This window comes from Bos taurus, chromosome 10, assembly GCF_002263795.3.
Source record: "Bos taurus isolate L1 Dominette 01449 registration number 42190680 breed Hereford chromosome 10, ARS-UCD2.0, whole genome shotgun sequence".
NCBI classification, from domain to species: Eukaryota; Metazoa; Chordata; class Mammalia; order Artiodactyla; family Bovidae; genus Bos; species Bos taurus.
In genome coordinates, this window is record NC_037337.1 from 3,384,786 (window position 1) to 3,400,298 (window position 15,513).

At 39.9% G+C, this 15,513-nt stretch overlaps 1 protein-coding gene across 7 annotated transcripts in view; it reads left to right on the plus strand.

Moving 5' to 3' along the window:
* The window catches only part of KCNN2 (potassium calcium-activated channel subfamily N member 2), a 495,496-nt gene that overhangs the window by 451,651 nt on the left and 28,332 nt on the right, over nt 1-15,513 (plus strand). For all 7 annotated transcript variants that reach the window (XM_059890244.1, XM_059890246.1, XM_024997305.2 and 4 more), the window contains 1 exon segment: nt 2,775-2,916. In XM_059890244.1, coding sequence (XP_059746227.1) covers nt 2,775-2,916 — 142 coding nt within the window.

Genomic DNA, 15,513 nt, shown 5'->3' on the forward strand with positions numbered 1-15,513 from the left:
TCACAGCTGAAAATTGAATAGGATGTGAAGCTTTTGCCTCCCCTCTCCTGTGTAGCCCACACTCATGCCAAGGTAATGTATTCTCTGTTTCAGGCAATTGCTTGATCAGGACTGTTCATAGAGAGCCTCAATATTGTGAGTGGATTATAATCCAAAGCGTGCTTCTGAGGGTCCTTTTTGAAATAGAAACTACATTCTCCCATGGCACCCCCATCACACAGGCATCGCAGCCTCCCCAAGCAGCCCACAGAGCCTGGTAGCCCACGCGTAGCTGAGCTCTCACACGTGTCACATCATTCTGCTTTTATGTGCGTGTTATTTATCAGAGGTTCTCAGAGGAAGCACACTCATCTATCTTCCTTGAAAGTTAGGAATACATCTTTAAAAAAAAAAAAAAATTGAAGTATAGTTGACTTACAGTGTTGTATTATTTCAAGTGTATACCAAAGTGATTCAGTTATACATATCTATGTTTTTTTTCCAGATTCTTTCCCATTATAGATTATTATAGTTCCCTACTATGTATGTTCTTTATCAATGCTATTTATGGTAGGCCTTATTATTTATCAGTTTTATTTATGGTAGTATGTATTTGTTAATCCCAAACTCCTAAATTACCCCTCCCCTCCTCTTTTATAACCATGAGTTTGTTTTTTGTGTCTGTTTCTGTTTTGTAAATAAGTGCATTTGTTTCATTTTTTTTTTGATTCCACCTATAAGCAATATCATATGATATTTGTCTTTCTCTGTCAGACTTACTTTACTTAGTTTGACAATCTCTAGGCCCACCCAGGTCACTACAAATGGCATTATTTCATTTGTTTTTTTGATTGAGTAATATGAGGAGTAAGGCTTCCTGGTGGCTCAAAAGGTAAAGAATCTGCCTGCAGTGCAGGAGATGCAGGAGACATGGGTCCGATCCCTGGTTGGGGAAGATCCGCTAGAAAAGGAAATGGCAACCCACTCCAGTATTCTTGCCTGAGAAATCCCGTGGACAGAGGAGTCTGGTGGACTGCAGTCCATAAGGTCGCAAAGTGTCAAGCGTGACTGAGCATGTGTATCTGTCTATCTATCTGTCTAATATGAGGACTACATCTTGACCTCCCTTTTGGCAGAGACAGCCTCTCCACTCAGCCATCCTGGGAAGAGGGGACTCTGCCTCTGAGTCACGATGGCCGTTTCCTGGAGCTGAGCGGTGAGGCTGCTGTTCTCCTGCCACCAGAGACTCGCAGCATGCTGCTCAGCAGGGCTGGCTGCTGCATACCTGCCCTTCCCTTTTCTTTCAGAAGATACGGCAATGCCATCACACCTCCTTGCTCTGGGTTTCTACTCACTCCAGCCAGGGCTTTCTCTTTCCTAGCCAGTGTAACAGGAAATACCATTTCTTAGCTTCTCTCTTGTTTGGAAGCAAACAAAAGAGTGTAAAAGTGATAAGCATAGGCCATTCTGTGTCCGAAGACAGAGATAAGACCCACTGTCTCCACTGTCAAAGGGACAGCACTACAGGGGAAAGCTTATACTCTCTAACCTTTCTGCACTTTGGGTTATGGCAGAAGCCTTGGCATGAGATAAAGAACAGAAAAAAGAAATCTCAGAGGATGTAATGGCGCAATGTAGGTTGTGTATGGTATCAATCCTGGGGCTCAGGTCATGGGGAGGCTTCTTGTCTCCACAGCTCTGATGACACAGATGGTTGAGCTAAAAGGCAGAACTGAGTGAATGCCAGCTTGGGGGTTATCAGCATGCTTCAGAGACCAAGAAACAAGGAAGGGGAAGCTGTTCCTAGTGGGCTCTGGGAGCTGGGAAGAAAGGGTGGGCCTTAACACAAGTAAAGAGTACGGAATGCCCGTGACTGCAACCCTGCGTGAGGGCCACCCTGCCCACGACTGTGCAGAGCACACATCCAGGGCAAGTTCCTCTCGGGTGACAACTGGCATGGCCTCACGCTTGTATGCGTGAAGGATGGTAGTGCCCCACAAGGGGCCCGGGTTACTGTTTAACACTGGTAATTCAAGAAAAACATTGTAGGATATCTCTTTCTGATATAAAAACCTTCCTCCTCGCTAGAAAAACTTGACACCTTCTAGGATAACCAGGATAAACTACATATCTCTCCTTTTGAATACAAACTCTGTGTGTGTAACTCATGAGGCAATGACTTACATTAAGCTTTAGTTCTGGGTGTGGACTGTGCAATCAAAGATATTTTTCCCATCTTCAAGGAGGACGACCAGTACAGGACAATTACAGTCTAGTCCTGTGGGAGGGAGCCCCCAGGAGGGGCTGGGAGAAAAACAGAAGAGGCTCCTGACTGAACTGATTTTGAAGGGTCACCATTGGCCCACTAGGAAATCAGATAGCAAAGGGGACACCACAGCTTCTCCTGATACAGAGGCGAGGAAGGAGATTGGGCACCCGCACATCGTCCTACACACTGGGCACATCAGTGAACATCAAGGAAGGAGGGCATTTTTGTGAGCAAAGAACAGGACTCAGAGATAAATGTGCATTAGTCAACTAACACCAGTGATAAAAGCTATTTTCATATTTTACAGCTTCCCTTTCAAATTATTTTTAAAGTTGAAGAAATCCTGATGTCTTTCATATTGCTTAGGTAGAACCCCAATTTTACTTATAATAGTGAGCTGTGAAAACCTCTAAATAGAGCATTTTGTAGAAGCTACTTAGTAAATTCACTGGATCGAGTCAAACTGCCCTTGGCGGCCCTCCTCTAGACTAATTATAAAGGACTGGCTTTGTTTGCTATTTTTCAGGTACCATGATCAACAGGATGTGACTAGCAACTTCCTTGGAGCAATGTGGCTGATATCAATAACTTTTCTCTCCATCGGTTATGGTGACATGGTGCCTAACACATATTGTGGGAAGGGAGTCTGTTTGCTCACTGGGATTATGGTAAGTGTCTTTTCACTGTCCGTCTCTTTTATGAATACTCACGAAGGCACTTAGTCCATTCCATCTATGTGTAAAGTCATGGTAAAATATTTGATTTCCCAGCAGCAGAAAGGCAGCATATATAAGTCAATTTTCTACTGGAAGAGAACATCAACAGTTTTCATCCTTTTTTAATTTAAATGAAATATAGTTGTTTTGCAGTGTTGTTAATTACTGCTGTATAGCAAAGTGATTCAGTTATACATGTGTGTGTGTATATATATATTCTTTTTTAATATTCTTTTCCATTATGGTTTATCATAGGATATTGAATATAGTTCCCTGTGCTGTACAGTGGGACCTTGTTGTTTATCCACTCTCTATAAGCTCATGTCTTCTAACCCCAGCCTCCCTCTCCACCCCTCTTCCAAACCCTTCCCCCTTGGCCACCACAAGCCTGTTCTCTATGTCCATGCTTCTGTTTCATAGATAGGTTCATTTGTGTCTTATTTTAGATTCCACATATAAGTGATACCCTATGGTATTTCTCTTTCTCACTTAATATGGTAATCTCTAGTTTCATCCATGTTGCTGCAAACAGCATTATTTCCTTCTTTTTAATGGCTGAGTGGTATTTCATCAGGTATATATACCACATCTTCTTGGTCCATTCATCTGTCAGTGGACATTTAGGTTGTTTTCATGTCTTAGCTATTGTGAATAGTGCTCATATGAACAAAGGGTGCGTGTTTCTTTCTGAGTTATAGTTTCATCTGGATATATGCCCAAGAGTGGGATTGCCGGATCATATGGTAATTCTAGTTTTAGTTTTTTGAGGAGTCTCTGTATTGTTTTCCACAGTGGCTGCACCAATTTACGCTCCCACCAATAGTGTAGGAGGGCTCCCTTTTCCTCACACACTCTCCAGCACTTGTCATTTGTAGACTTTTCAGTGATGGGGTCGTTCTGAATGGTGTGAAGCGATTACCTCATTGTGGTTTTGATTTGCATTTCTCTAACAATTAGTAATGTTGAGCATCTTTTAATGTATCCAATGGCCATCTGTATGTCTTTGGAGAAATGTCTATTTAGCTCTTGTGCCCATTTTTGAATTGTTTTTTATTGTTGTTGAGTTGTACAAGCTGTTTGTATACTTTGGGAAATTAATCCCTTGTTGGTGGCATTGTTTGCAAATATTTTCTTCCATGCTGTAGGTTATCTTTTCATTCTGTCTATGGTTTTGTTTGTTCTGCAAAAGCTTATAAGTTTGACTAGGTCCCATTTGTTTTTGTTTTTATTTCTACTGCCTTGAGAGACTGCCCTAAGAAAACTGGTATGATTTATGTCAGAGAACATTTGCCTATGTCCTCTTCTAGGAGCTTTATGGTGTCGTGTCTTCTATTTAGGTCTTTAAACGATTCTGTGTTGATTTTTGTGTATGGTATAAGCGTATGTTCTAATTTAATTGATTTACACGGGGCTGTCCATCTTTCCCAACACCACTTGCTGAAGACACGTTTTCCCAGTGTATATCCTTACCTCCTTTGTCAAAGGTTAATTGACGGTAGGTATGTGGGTTCACAGTTTTCATCTTAATTTGCATCATGAAGCTCCATTGAGGAGAGAGTGCTGCTGGATTTGCTTTTTGGGATGAGCAAATTTGATCTTAGAGCTTCAGCTTCAAGGTCAAGAATTTCTTTACGTCTGGATTCTGGCATTTCCAATTTGCCAGGTGAACTTAAATGAAATCCTCTTCTCTGAAATGTACTTTCCTCATCTATAAAATGCGGGCCATGAAAACTATCTTGAAATGTATCAAACAGTTGAAGAATAACACTTTTTCAATTAAATAGTGTTTATCATTTTAGTGAATATTTCTTTTTTATTATCTCAATTACAGTGCTCACCTAGTAACTAGAAATAGAGCAAAAAAAAGGACAAACTGTCTCTGTTTGGTGACCACTTTTTTTTTTTAATAATTAACACCTTTTTTAATAATTAACAAATGATTGTTAATTACGTTTTTGACAAGTATGTGAGGGACTAAGACTTCTGATCAGATTTGGGCACTAAGGGAGAGGAATGGGATCTATTCAGAGAAAGAAATCCCTGGAAATTTGACTTTGAAACTGAGATGGGAAAGGGTGGTAGCCAGGCAAAGTGTCAGAGAGGAAGGGCATTCCAGGGAGAGGAAGAGGTTTGTATGAAGAAAGTGAGGCCAGGGAGGGACTTGGTATGTGGACACAAGGCCGCTGGGTCAGGAGTGTCCAGAGTGAATTGGGAAAGAGACACAGGGCTGGGAGTGGGAGGCCAGATCTTATGGAGCTTTAGAGTGAGGTTTGCTGCCTGTCGTGGCATGCCACTCTGCTGGGACACTGAGCAGGCTCAGACATGTTCCTTGTCCCTTACTCACCTGGCCAGGACCGGTGTGTACCATTTACTTTAGATGTAAGAAAATGGAAGGCTATCAAATTGTCTAAAATTTACTGCCATGTGATGTGAACTTTGAAATGTCTGCCCCAGATGCTCCAGTTTTAGTGACTTGGGTTCTCCTCATTCCTTATCTGCTTCTTCAGCTGGGTTACAGCAAAGAGCATCATCCTGGTGCTGGTTTGGTTTCTGCCTACAGAAGGATGTGAGCTAGCACTGGGAGCCCCATAGGCAGGAAATGCCCAGAATGCCTCAAGCCAGGCATCTCTGCCCAACGCCTCCACTGTGTCCACCCCAGGTTGGCACGAGAGAAGCAGGCTCTCAAAGTGAGGACCTTTGAAGCATGGCCAGGGCAGTGTGTACCCTTGTAGCAGCTGCTTAAGAAGATTGTTCAAAGAGCGAGAACTAGCTGGAAGGACTGAGTGTCCATGACATATACAGAGTAGGAACATTCTTCTCCCACTTGGCAGTACTGAACAGCTAGCTGTGAAAATAAAATCTGGGGGCTCATTTTAGGGTTACCAGTTGTAACAAGATGACCATTTGTGGAAAATATAATTTAGCATTCTTTGCTTGTAAAAGAAAATACAGTTTTATGAATTTTAGTAATTTTTATTACAATTGATATGGTCCTTTATGATTACTCTTGGATCCCTTTCTTTTTCCTCAAAAGATGGCATTTTATTATATAGTATAATGCTTTGGGAAATAAAATGTGCATGGGTGTATTTTTGGAGGGCCCATAACAAGCCCACAAGGGACATGAATGACGCTATTTATATACACAGAACTGGTGATTGCAGAGTTTTTCCCCTTATGCTTCTTAGAAACAACTTCTTTGGCATTGGTTTTTGGCAAGACATCCACTCTTTTATTCTTGAATCAGGTATGACTCAGGGTTTGTACAAACTGCTTCATTTGCCATGGATCAGAGCCAAGTTTGAGGTTAACCTTGCCTGGCTCTTGTAATACTTTTATCTTTCCTTGATTTTTTTCTCCGTCCCTAACATCTCAAGAGCAGCTCCTGCAAAGTCTCATCTGACAGCACAAATCTTTTATTTCATGCCTTAAACTACTTCCTTGCTTAAGTTTCACTTGTAATCTTACTTTGTTTTTAGAGAATATGTTCTAAGCCACTTGATATATATGGACACAAAAGTATTCCATGCAGGGAAATTCACACTATCTTCCCTGCTGCTCTCTGAGCTCCTGCTGTAAACTTCAGTCCCTCTGTCCTTAATCTAAGGAGCTCCATTCCATTTCCCTCTTAAGAACAGTTTCTTAATTAACTTGATGAGAAGTTGTTTACTTCATATAGAAAAATTGAGTGCTATTTGACTAATCTATTTCCAAAACTGTATACAGTGGCATAGTCTTTATCCACTGGCCAAGCAAATTCACACAGACTCAGGCCACAAAGCAGTGGTCTGGGGGTGCTTCTGGGTAGTTGGTTATAGCCCATGTAAATTTCCTGGGGATCAGGAGCCTAAGCATTGAGGTTACCTAGAAACTGTACAGAGAGTGGCTGATAAATTTAGTTTCCTAAAAGAGGTTTTCTCAGAGTTTGTATAAAAGGTGAGTTTCATTTAGATGAACTGTGTTTTAATTTTGTCAGACATCTTTTCTTTTTTTTTTTTTTGCCTTTGATCACATGAAATTTAAATACCAGTTCTTTGCATTGGAATTGCCTAAGTCAGATATGACTTGCTTTTAATTTCAGGCTCTTTTATTCATTTTTTTTTTTCTTTCTTCTTCCAGCCTATTCGCCCCTGCACTTTTGCAATGCATGTTTAGATAAAATGTACATTGTCACGTTTCTCATGAGTCATTGCTCCATGTTTCTCTGGTCTTTGATAAACTGTGAAAAAGAAGGACAAGTCACAGCAGCCCTGGGAGAGCGCAGGGTCAGCCCTGAACCGTCTTGCACATCATCTCTGAAGCACTGAGATTCCTTGTGTTCTTTTGTATTTCAATTTTCTTGTTCTTGTGTTTATGAAATTGTGATAGAATTTATACCCTATGTGATTATTTCACTTTGAAGCATGTAATATACAGTTGATCTGAATGCTAACGCCTGCAAAGCTTTCCCATTTCAAAAGTGTAGACATAAAGAAATTAGCAGTGCATGTTTTCTTCGTAAAGCTAATGAAAGTAATGAATTATTTCATAGAATCTTCTTAAATATTCACATTTCACTGGTTAAAAACTCAAAATGAAACTGTCATTTAAAAATTTTAAATAACAATTTATATCATGAATTACTTTGGGGAGCCAAGGACATTAAGAAAAGCTCATTTCTGCCATGGTTCTTGGCTGAAATGTATTGTTAAACCATGAGGGAAGAGAGTTTCCATAATATTTCTAAGAAAGAAACAAATGGTCTTATCAAAAAATAACTTCTCCTTGGCTGAAATGTAAGTTGTAAATCCAAGACAATCATGGAAAGATTTTAAAATAAATTTTAGGTTGTGTTTACAATGCTATGTAAAGATGATTATCAAAATATTAAAACAAGGGGTTTTATATGTTAAAATGCCTGAACAAGAATTCCGTTGTGATAGATCAAATGAGTCAAGACCTAACTAATATTAGAGCTGACAAAACAAAGATCTCTTCCCTTTCCATGGGTCTTATTTTAAAAACACAAGATTATAGAGCTGCCTAATAGACAAAGTCCTCATTACCCTTCAAGAGAAAACCACTGAGGTTGTCATTATTTGTCTTTTTCCTTATTCTTCTATCCTTCCTCTTTTTAAAAGAATTTTACTCAAGTGTAGTTGTTTTACAATGTTGTGTTAATTTCTTCCGTACAACAAGGTGACTCAGTGATGCATGCACACATATTATATTGTCTTGTTATAATTTGTCACAGGATATTGAATATCGTATAGTTCCCTGTGCTATGCAGTAGGACCTTATTGCTTATCCATCCTGTGTGCAATAGTTTGCCTCTGCTAATCCCAAACTCCTAATCCTTCCTCCCCTATCCCACCCTCTTTGACACCCACAAGTGTATTCTGTATGTCTGTGAGTCTGTTTTTCTTTTGTAGATATGTTGATTTCAGTCGTATTTCAGATTTCACATATAAGCGGTATTATATGGCACTTGTCTTTCTCTTTCTGACTTACTTCAGTATGATAATCTCTAGGCCCATCCTTGTTGCTGCAAATGGCATTATTTCATTCTTTTTATGGCTGAGTAGTACTCCATTGTTTATATATACCACATCTTCTTTATCCTTTCGTCTGCTGATGGACATTTAGGTTGTTTCCATGTCTAAGCTATTGTAGATAGTGCTGTTCTGTACATAAGGATACATGTATCTTTTCAAATTGTAGTTTTGAAAATATATATGCCCAGGAGTGGGACTGCTAGATCATATGGCAATTCTACTCCATAGTGGCTGAACCAACTTACACTCCCAGCAATAGTGTATGAGAGTTCCTTTTCCCTACACCCTCTCCAGCATTTGCTATTTGTAGACTTCTTAATGATGGCCATTCTGACTGGTGTGAAGTGGTACCTACTTGTAGTTTTAGTTTGAATTTCTCTAATAATTAGCAATGTTGAGCATCTTTTCATGTGCCTAATGGCCATCTGTATGTCTTCTTTGGAGAAATGTCTGTTTAGCTCTTGTGCCCATTTTTGGATTGGGTTGTGGCTTTTTTTTATTAAGTTGTATTAGTTGTTTGTATGTTTTGGAGCCAAAGACCTTGTCAGTTGTGTCATTTGCAAATATTTTCTCTGATTCTGTAGGCTGTTTTGTTTATAGTTTCCTCTGCTATAGGCTTTCCTTGTGGCTCAGCCGGTAAAGAATCCACCTGCAATGTGGAAGACCTGGGTTCAATCCCTGGTTTGGGAAGATTCCCTGGAGAAGGAAAAGGCTACCCACTCCAGTATTCTGGCCTGGAGAATTCCATGGACTGTATAGTCCATGGAGTCGCCAAGAGTCAGACACGACTGAGTGACTTTCACTTCACTTCATTTCCTTTGCTGTTCAAAAGCTTGTAAGTTTGATTAGCTCCCTTTGGTTTGTTTTTGCTTTTATTTCCATTGCCTTGGGGCACTGGCTTAAGAAAACATTGGTACAATTTATGTCAGAGAATGTTTTGCCTATATTCTCTTCTAGGAATTTTATGGTGTCTTGTCTTATATTTAGGTTTTTAAGCCATTTTGAGTTGATTTTTGTGTAGGGTGGGAGAGTGTGTTCTGACTTCACTGATTTACATGCGACTGTTAAACTTTGCCAGCACCACTTGCTAAAGAGAATGTCTTTTCCTCGTTGTATGTTCGTGCCTCCGTGTTGAAGATTAATTGCCCATAGGTGTGTGGGTCTATTTCTTGGCTCTGTATTCTGTTCCATTATCTGTATGTCAGTTTCTGTGCCAATAATAGCATGCTATTTTGACTACTGTAGCCTTTTAGTATTGTCTGGAGTCTGGGAGGGTTATGCCTCCAGCTTTGTTCTTTTTCCTATAAGGATTGCTCTGGCAATTCTGGGTCTTTTGTGGTTCCATATAAATTTTAGTATTATTTGTTCTATTTCTGTGGAAAAATATCATGGGTAATTTAATAGGGATCACATTGAATCAGTAATATGACCACTTAAAAAATATTAATTCTTCCCACCCAAGAGCACTGGATATCTTTTCATTTCTTTGAATCATGTTTCATTTTCTGTTATTAATGTTTTGAATTTTCAGCATGTAAGTCTTTCACCTCTTTGGTGAGATTTATTCCTAAGTTTTAGTGGGGTTTTTTTGGTGTGATTTTAAAAGAGATTGCTTACATTCCCTTTTTGGTATTTCATTGTTAGTGTAAAGAAATGCAACCATTTTCCTTATGTCAATCTTTTATCCTGCTGTGTTGCTGAATTAGTATATCAGTTCTAGTAATTTTTGAGTGGAGTCTTCAGGGTTTTCTTTGTATATATTTTACCATGTCATCTGCATATAATGACAATTTTACCTCTTCTCTATGAATTTGAACACATTTTTTTTTTTTTTTGTCTGATTGCTGTGCTTAAAGACTGCCAATAGTTTTTGAAGAGAAGTGGTGAAAGCGGCATCCTTGTCTTGTTCTAGATTTTGGTAAGAAGGCTTTCAGCTTTGAGTATTATATTGGCTATGGATTTGTCATAAACAGCTTTTACTATGATGAGATATATTCACTCTATACACATTTTCATCAGAATTTTTATCGTAAATGAATATTGAATTTTATCAAATGCTTTTTCTGCATCTATTGAGATGATCATATGGGTTTTGTCCTTTTGTTGGTGTAGAGTATCACATTGATTAATTTGCATGTGTTGAACCATCCTTGTGAACCTGGGATGAATCCAACTTGGTTGTGGTTTATGGCCTTTTTTATGTGCTTTCAGATTCAGGTTGCTAATATTTTGTTGAAAATGTTTCTGTCTATATTCACCGAAGATATTAGCTTGTAGTTTTCTTTTGTGGTAATGACTTTGGTGACAGTGGTGTTACAGAATGTCTTCAGGAGTGTTTCTTCCACTTCAGTCTTTTCGAAGAGTTTGAGAAGTATTGGCATAAGTTCTTTGTATGTTTGGTAGAATTCTCCATTGAAGCCTTCTGATCATGGGTTTTTGCACTTAGTGATTTTTTTTTTTTTTTATTACTGACTTGATTCCATTTCTAGTGACTGGTCCGTTCAAGTTATCTATTTCTTCTTTATTCAGTTTCAGTGGGCTATATGTTTCTCAAAGGTTGTTCATTTCTTTGAGATTGTCCAATCTTTAAGATTGTCAGCTTATAATTTTTCATAACATTCTCTTGGTTTGTTTTTTCTTGCTCTGCAGTATCTTGTTATTTCTCCTCTTTCATTTCTTATTTCATTTGGGTCATCTGTCTTCCCTATAAGCCTGGCCAGAGGTTTGTAAATTCTGTTTACCCTTTCAAAGAACAAACTCTTGGTTTTATTGATTTTTTTTTTTTTGTATTTTTTTAAATGTCTATTTTATTTATCTCCTCTCTGATCTTTGTTATCTCCTTCCTTCTGCTAAATGTAGGTTTTGTTTGTTCTTTTTCTAATTCTTTTAGGTGGTGCATTAGGTTGTTTTTTGATATTTTTCTTAAAGAAGGCCTGTGAACTTTCCTCTAAGAATAGCTTTTGCTGCATGCCATAGGTTTTGAATGGCTGTATTTTTGTTGTTATTTTCCTCAAAATATTTTTAAATTTCTTCTTTGATTTCATCATTGATCCATTTGTTTGTTTGTTTTTGTTTTGCTAGCATGTTGTTTAGTCACCAAGTAATTGTTTCTGTTTTTTTCTCATTTCTTTTTCTATGGCTGATATCTAGTTTCATGCCATTGCGGTCAGAAAAGATGATTGAAATAATTTCTGTTTAGGCTTGTTTTGTGCCCAAGAATGTGGTCAGTCCTAGAGCATGTTCCAAGTGCACTTGAAAAGAATGCATATTCTCCTTCTTTTAGCTACAGTGTCCTTAATAAGTCTAGGTGTTCTGTTGTATCATTTAGGGTCTCTGTTGCCTTATTGATTTTTGTCCCAAATATCTGCTCATTGATGTGTGTCCTATTTTTCCTTGAAATTTGCCATTTTTATTATGTCTTGGTGTAGGTCTGTCTGTGCTTCCTATATCTGGATATCTATTTCCTGCTTTAGGTTTCAGAAGTTTCCAGCCATAATTTCTTTAAATACATTTGCAATACTTTCTTCTCTTTCTTTTCTCTCTGAGATCCCTATTAGGCATAGATTGGCATTCTTTATATTATCCCATAGGTTGCTTATGTTGCTTTCATATTTTTTTTTTAATTTGTGTTTCTGTCTGCTCTCTTGATTGGGTGATTTCAATTATTCTATCATCTATATCACTTATTCATTCTTCTGCATTATTAAATCTGCTTTTCATAGTCTTTGGTTCAGCTCTTGTTTCTTCACATGAATTCTTTAATTTCTCTTGCCTCTTCCTTATGGTTTCTAATTCCTTTTTATAGTAATCTGCATTTCTGTTGATAGCCTTTCTTAATTCCTTCAATATTCTCATTGTCTCCTTGTTGAATTCAGTGACTATTAGACCAAATAGATCTCTTTCATTGTTTGTTCTTTCAGGAGAATTCTCTCAGTTTTTTAATTGGAAGTGGTTTTTCAGTTTCTTCATTTTACTTATATTTCTTTGCTGGCAACCCACTCCAGTATTCTTGCCTGGAAAATGGTATGGACAGAGGAGCCTGGTGGGCTATCGTCCATGGGGTCGGTCACAAAGGGTTGGATACAACTGAGCAAGCAGGCACGAGTCTAGGAGAAACAGTTATCTATTGTGGTCCTTGAGGGCTATTTTTCTGTGGGAATGCTCCTGTGTAGCTTGCATGGGTTTAATATTTTTGCTGTGAGGGCCATTTGCAGTATGCATACCTGTCACCTTTTTCCTCAGTGTATGCTGGCCATCATCCCCTTGATAGGAGGTGTGACTGATGCTATGTGATTGGATCCTGCACTGGGTATTGAGTGGGCCTCCTCTTTGCTCTTTGGTTATCACTGCCCTGTCCAGCAGAGAAGGCGATGGCACCCCACTCCAGTACTCTTGCCTGGAAAATCCCATGGATGGAGGAGCCTGGAAGGCTGCAGTCCGTGGGGTCGCGAAAGAGTCGGACACGGCTGAGCGACTTGCCTTTCACTTTTCACTTTCATGCATTGGAGAAGGAAATGGCAACCTGCTCCAGTGTTCTTGCCTGGAGGAGAATCCCAGGGACAGAGGAGCCTGATGAGCTGCTGTCTATGGAGTTGCAGAGTCGGACAAGACTGAAGCAACTTAGCAGCAGCAGCAGCAGCAGCCCTATCCAGGACAGGGTCTGCTCCCTAATTATTGGAGTGGAAGCCCCCAGCTCCATTTTGAGCTGTGTTTGTTATGCACTGTGAGGTTAGCGGGATTGGCATGGTCCCACTGGGAGAGAAGTCACTGAGTATTCTTCTGCTGGGCCTGTTCACCTATGACTATACTCTGTTGTGTCACTTTTTACCCACTGTGTGGGCTAATAAAGTACGTTGTAGTTGGTGCTGCTTTTGGCCCCAACATAGGGATGCTGGCAATCAGCCCCGGTGCCTTTGACATTTCGTTTTTCATAAAACCACCAGCACACATCCACTGGAGTAAGACCCCAGAACTGTAGTGAGTGCTATTGAGGCAGCTCACATCCTGGCCTGACCCAGCCCCTGTTGTACACACCTACAAAACCTACAACTGCTGTGTGCAGATGCGACCCAGCCACGGGAGCACAAGTTGTTTGTTAAAGGGTTCCACGGATGCTGAATTTACAAAGCTGACAGTGGAGTTGTAAATCTGCAGTTTGTGCAGCCACAAGGAAAGATTTCAGCTCTGCTTCCTAAGTTGCACAACCCCTGGATCTCAGCTGTGATTTCAGTCTCACCTCTGTGCTTGGACAACCACTGGCATCTGCTCCCAGAACCACCAAGGTGGTGGCTGGAGCACCAGAGCCTGCCCAAATGGGAGGGGACTGGGGCAAGGGCAAGGCTGTGCAGGCCTGCCTGTGTGGGAGCCTGTCATAGAGTCCATGGGGGCAATAGCCAGAGGTGGGGAAAAGGCTAGAATGGAAGCCACACTCCGCCTTTGTGTGCCATTTGACAATGGCACTACACTTTTATGGCAGCCCAGGGTTCTTCCCTGAAGACTCCTAGTTGCTGCTTCCCACAGTCCAGCCCACTCAGGCTGTCTCCATTTCACCAACAGCAGCCCTCTCCATAGCTCTATCTTCTAAACCTGGTGTTCCAGCACGCAGTCCCTAGCTGTACCAGCATATGTGTGTCTCAAGTTGGGGTGCACAGGGCAGTCGCACAGACTATGTGTATAGGTCTCCCTGTGTCCTGCCACGAACCAGTTGTTGGAACCTCTGAAGTTTCTCTTCTGTCCCAGCTAATCTCCCTGCCAGTGAAGTGACGGAGAAGGAAATGGCAACCCACTCCAGTATTCTTGCCTGGAGAATCCCTTGGACAGAGGAGCCTGGTGGGCTGCTGTCCATGGGGTGGCACAGAGTCGGAGACGACTGAAGCGACTTAGCATGCATGCATGCATTGGAGAAGGACATGGCAACCCACTCCAGTATTCGTGCCTGGAGAATCCCAGGGACAGAGGAGCCTGGTGGGCCGCTGTCCATGGGGTCACACAGAGTCAGACACGACTGAAGCGACTTAACAGCAGCAGCAGTGAAGTGAGGGGACTTCCCAGGATGTGGGAACCTCTATTTACCATCAGAACTGCCTTCCAGAGGGACAGAACCTGTTCCACTTCCTTTTTCTTTTTTTCTACTTGATTATTGTAGAGGTCTTTCTTGTCCTTTCAGATGTTTGAGGTCTGCTAGTGTTCGGTAGGTGTATTCTTGATGTATCTGTGGTAAAATACGTGTTCCATATCCCACTTCATCATCTTGATTCCAATCCCCTAACCCTCTCCTTTTTGAGGAGGCACTAAAGACTTGAGGATTTATTGTTGTGGATGTTATGATAAAGTTTGGGATGAAGTTTAAATGGCTTTATTCTTTTGATTAGAGGTAGGCAAATAATGTTGTTAAATCATAGAATTTCCCTTTTTGTTAATACCAACTAGTTTCTCAGTCTCTCCAACTTTATTATAAAGCAGTTGATTTGCTTAGCATTTAAAAATTTACCCTATCTACCATTTTATATCTGTACATAAAGATGCAACACGAGCTGAAAGCTGTCATTTTTCCTTACCTGTGAGTATATATGATTGTTTCAAGAGTAGAATACAGCCTCATTCATAAGAGTATCTCTTGTCTTATATTAAAATGAAAGTCATTCATTTTTAATGTTTGCTTCTCTAATTCCCTAAAATTATGACAACTTTGTTGGCCCTTTAACTATTTAGAGTGGATTACTGCATTTTTGGCATAAATTATTTTAAAATATGGAGCAGTATCTTCACATTCCTTCAAATAGTGGATATTATCTGATAATAGGTCCTCTATTGATAGTGAACATTAGATTTCAACAGAGTCCACTATGGATTCCTCAACAAAAGTGAGGTCACTTCAAATTTGAGTGATTTAAGCTTCTTCCATCGTATTGGTAATTCCGTATTTAAAAAAGCAATGCTTATGCATTTTTCTAGTTTCTATGCAAGTTTTCTAGTTCATAATCATTTAAAAATCATACTAGTTAATTTTTTAAAT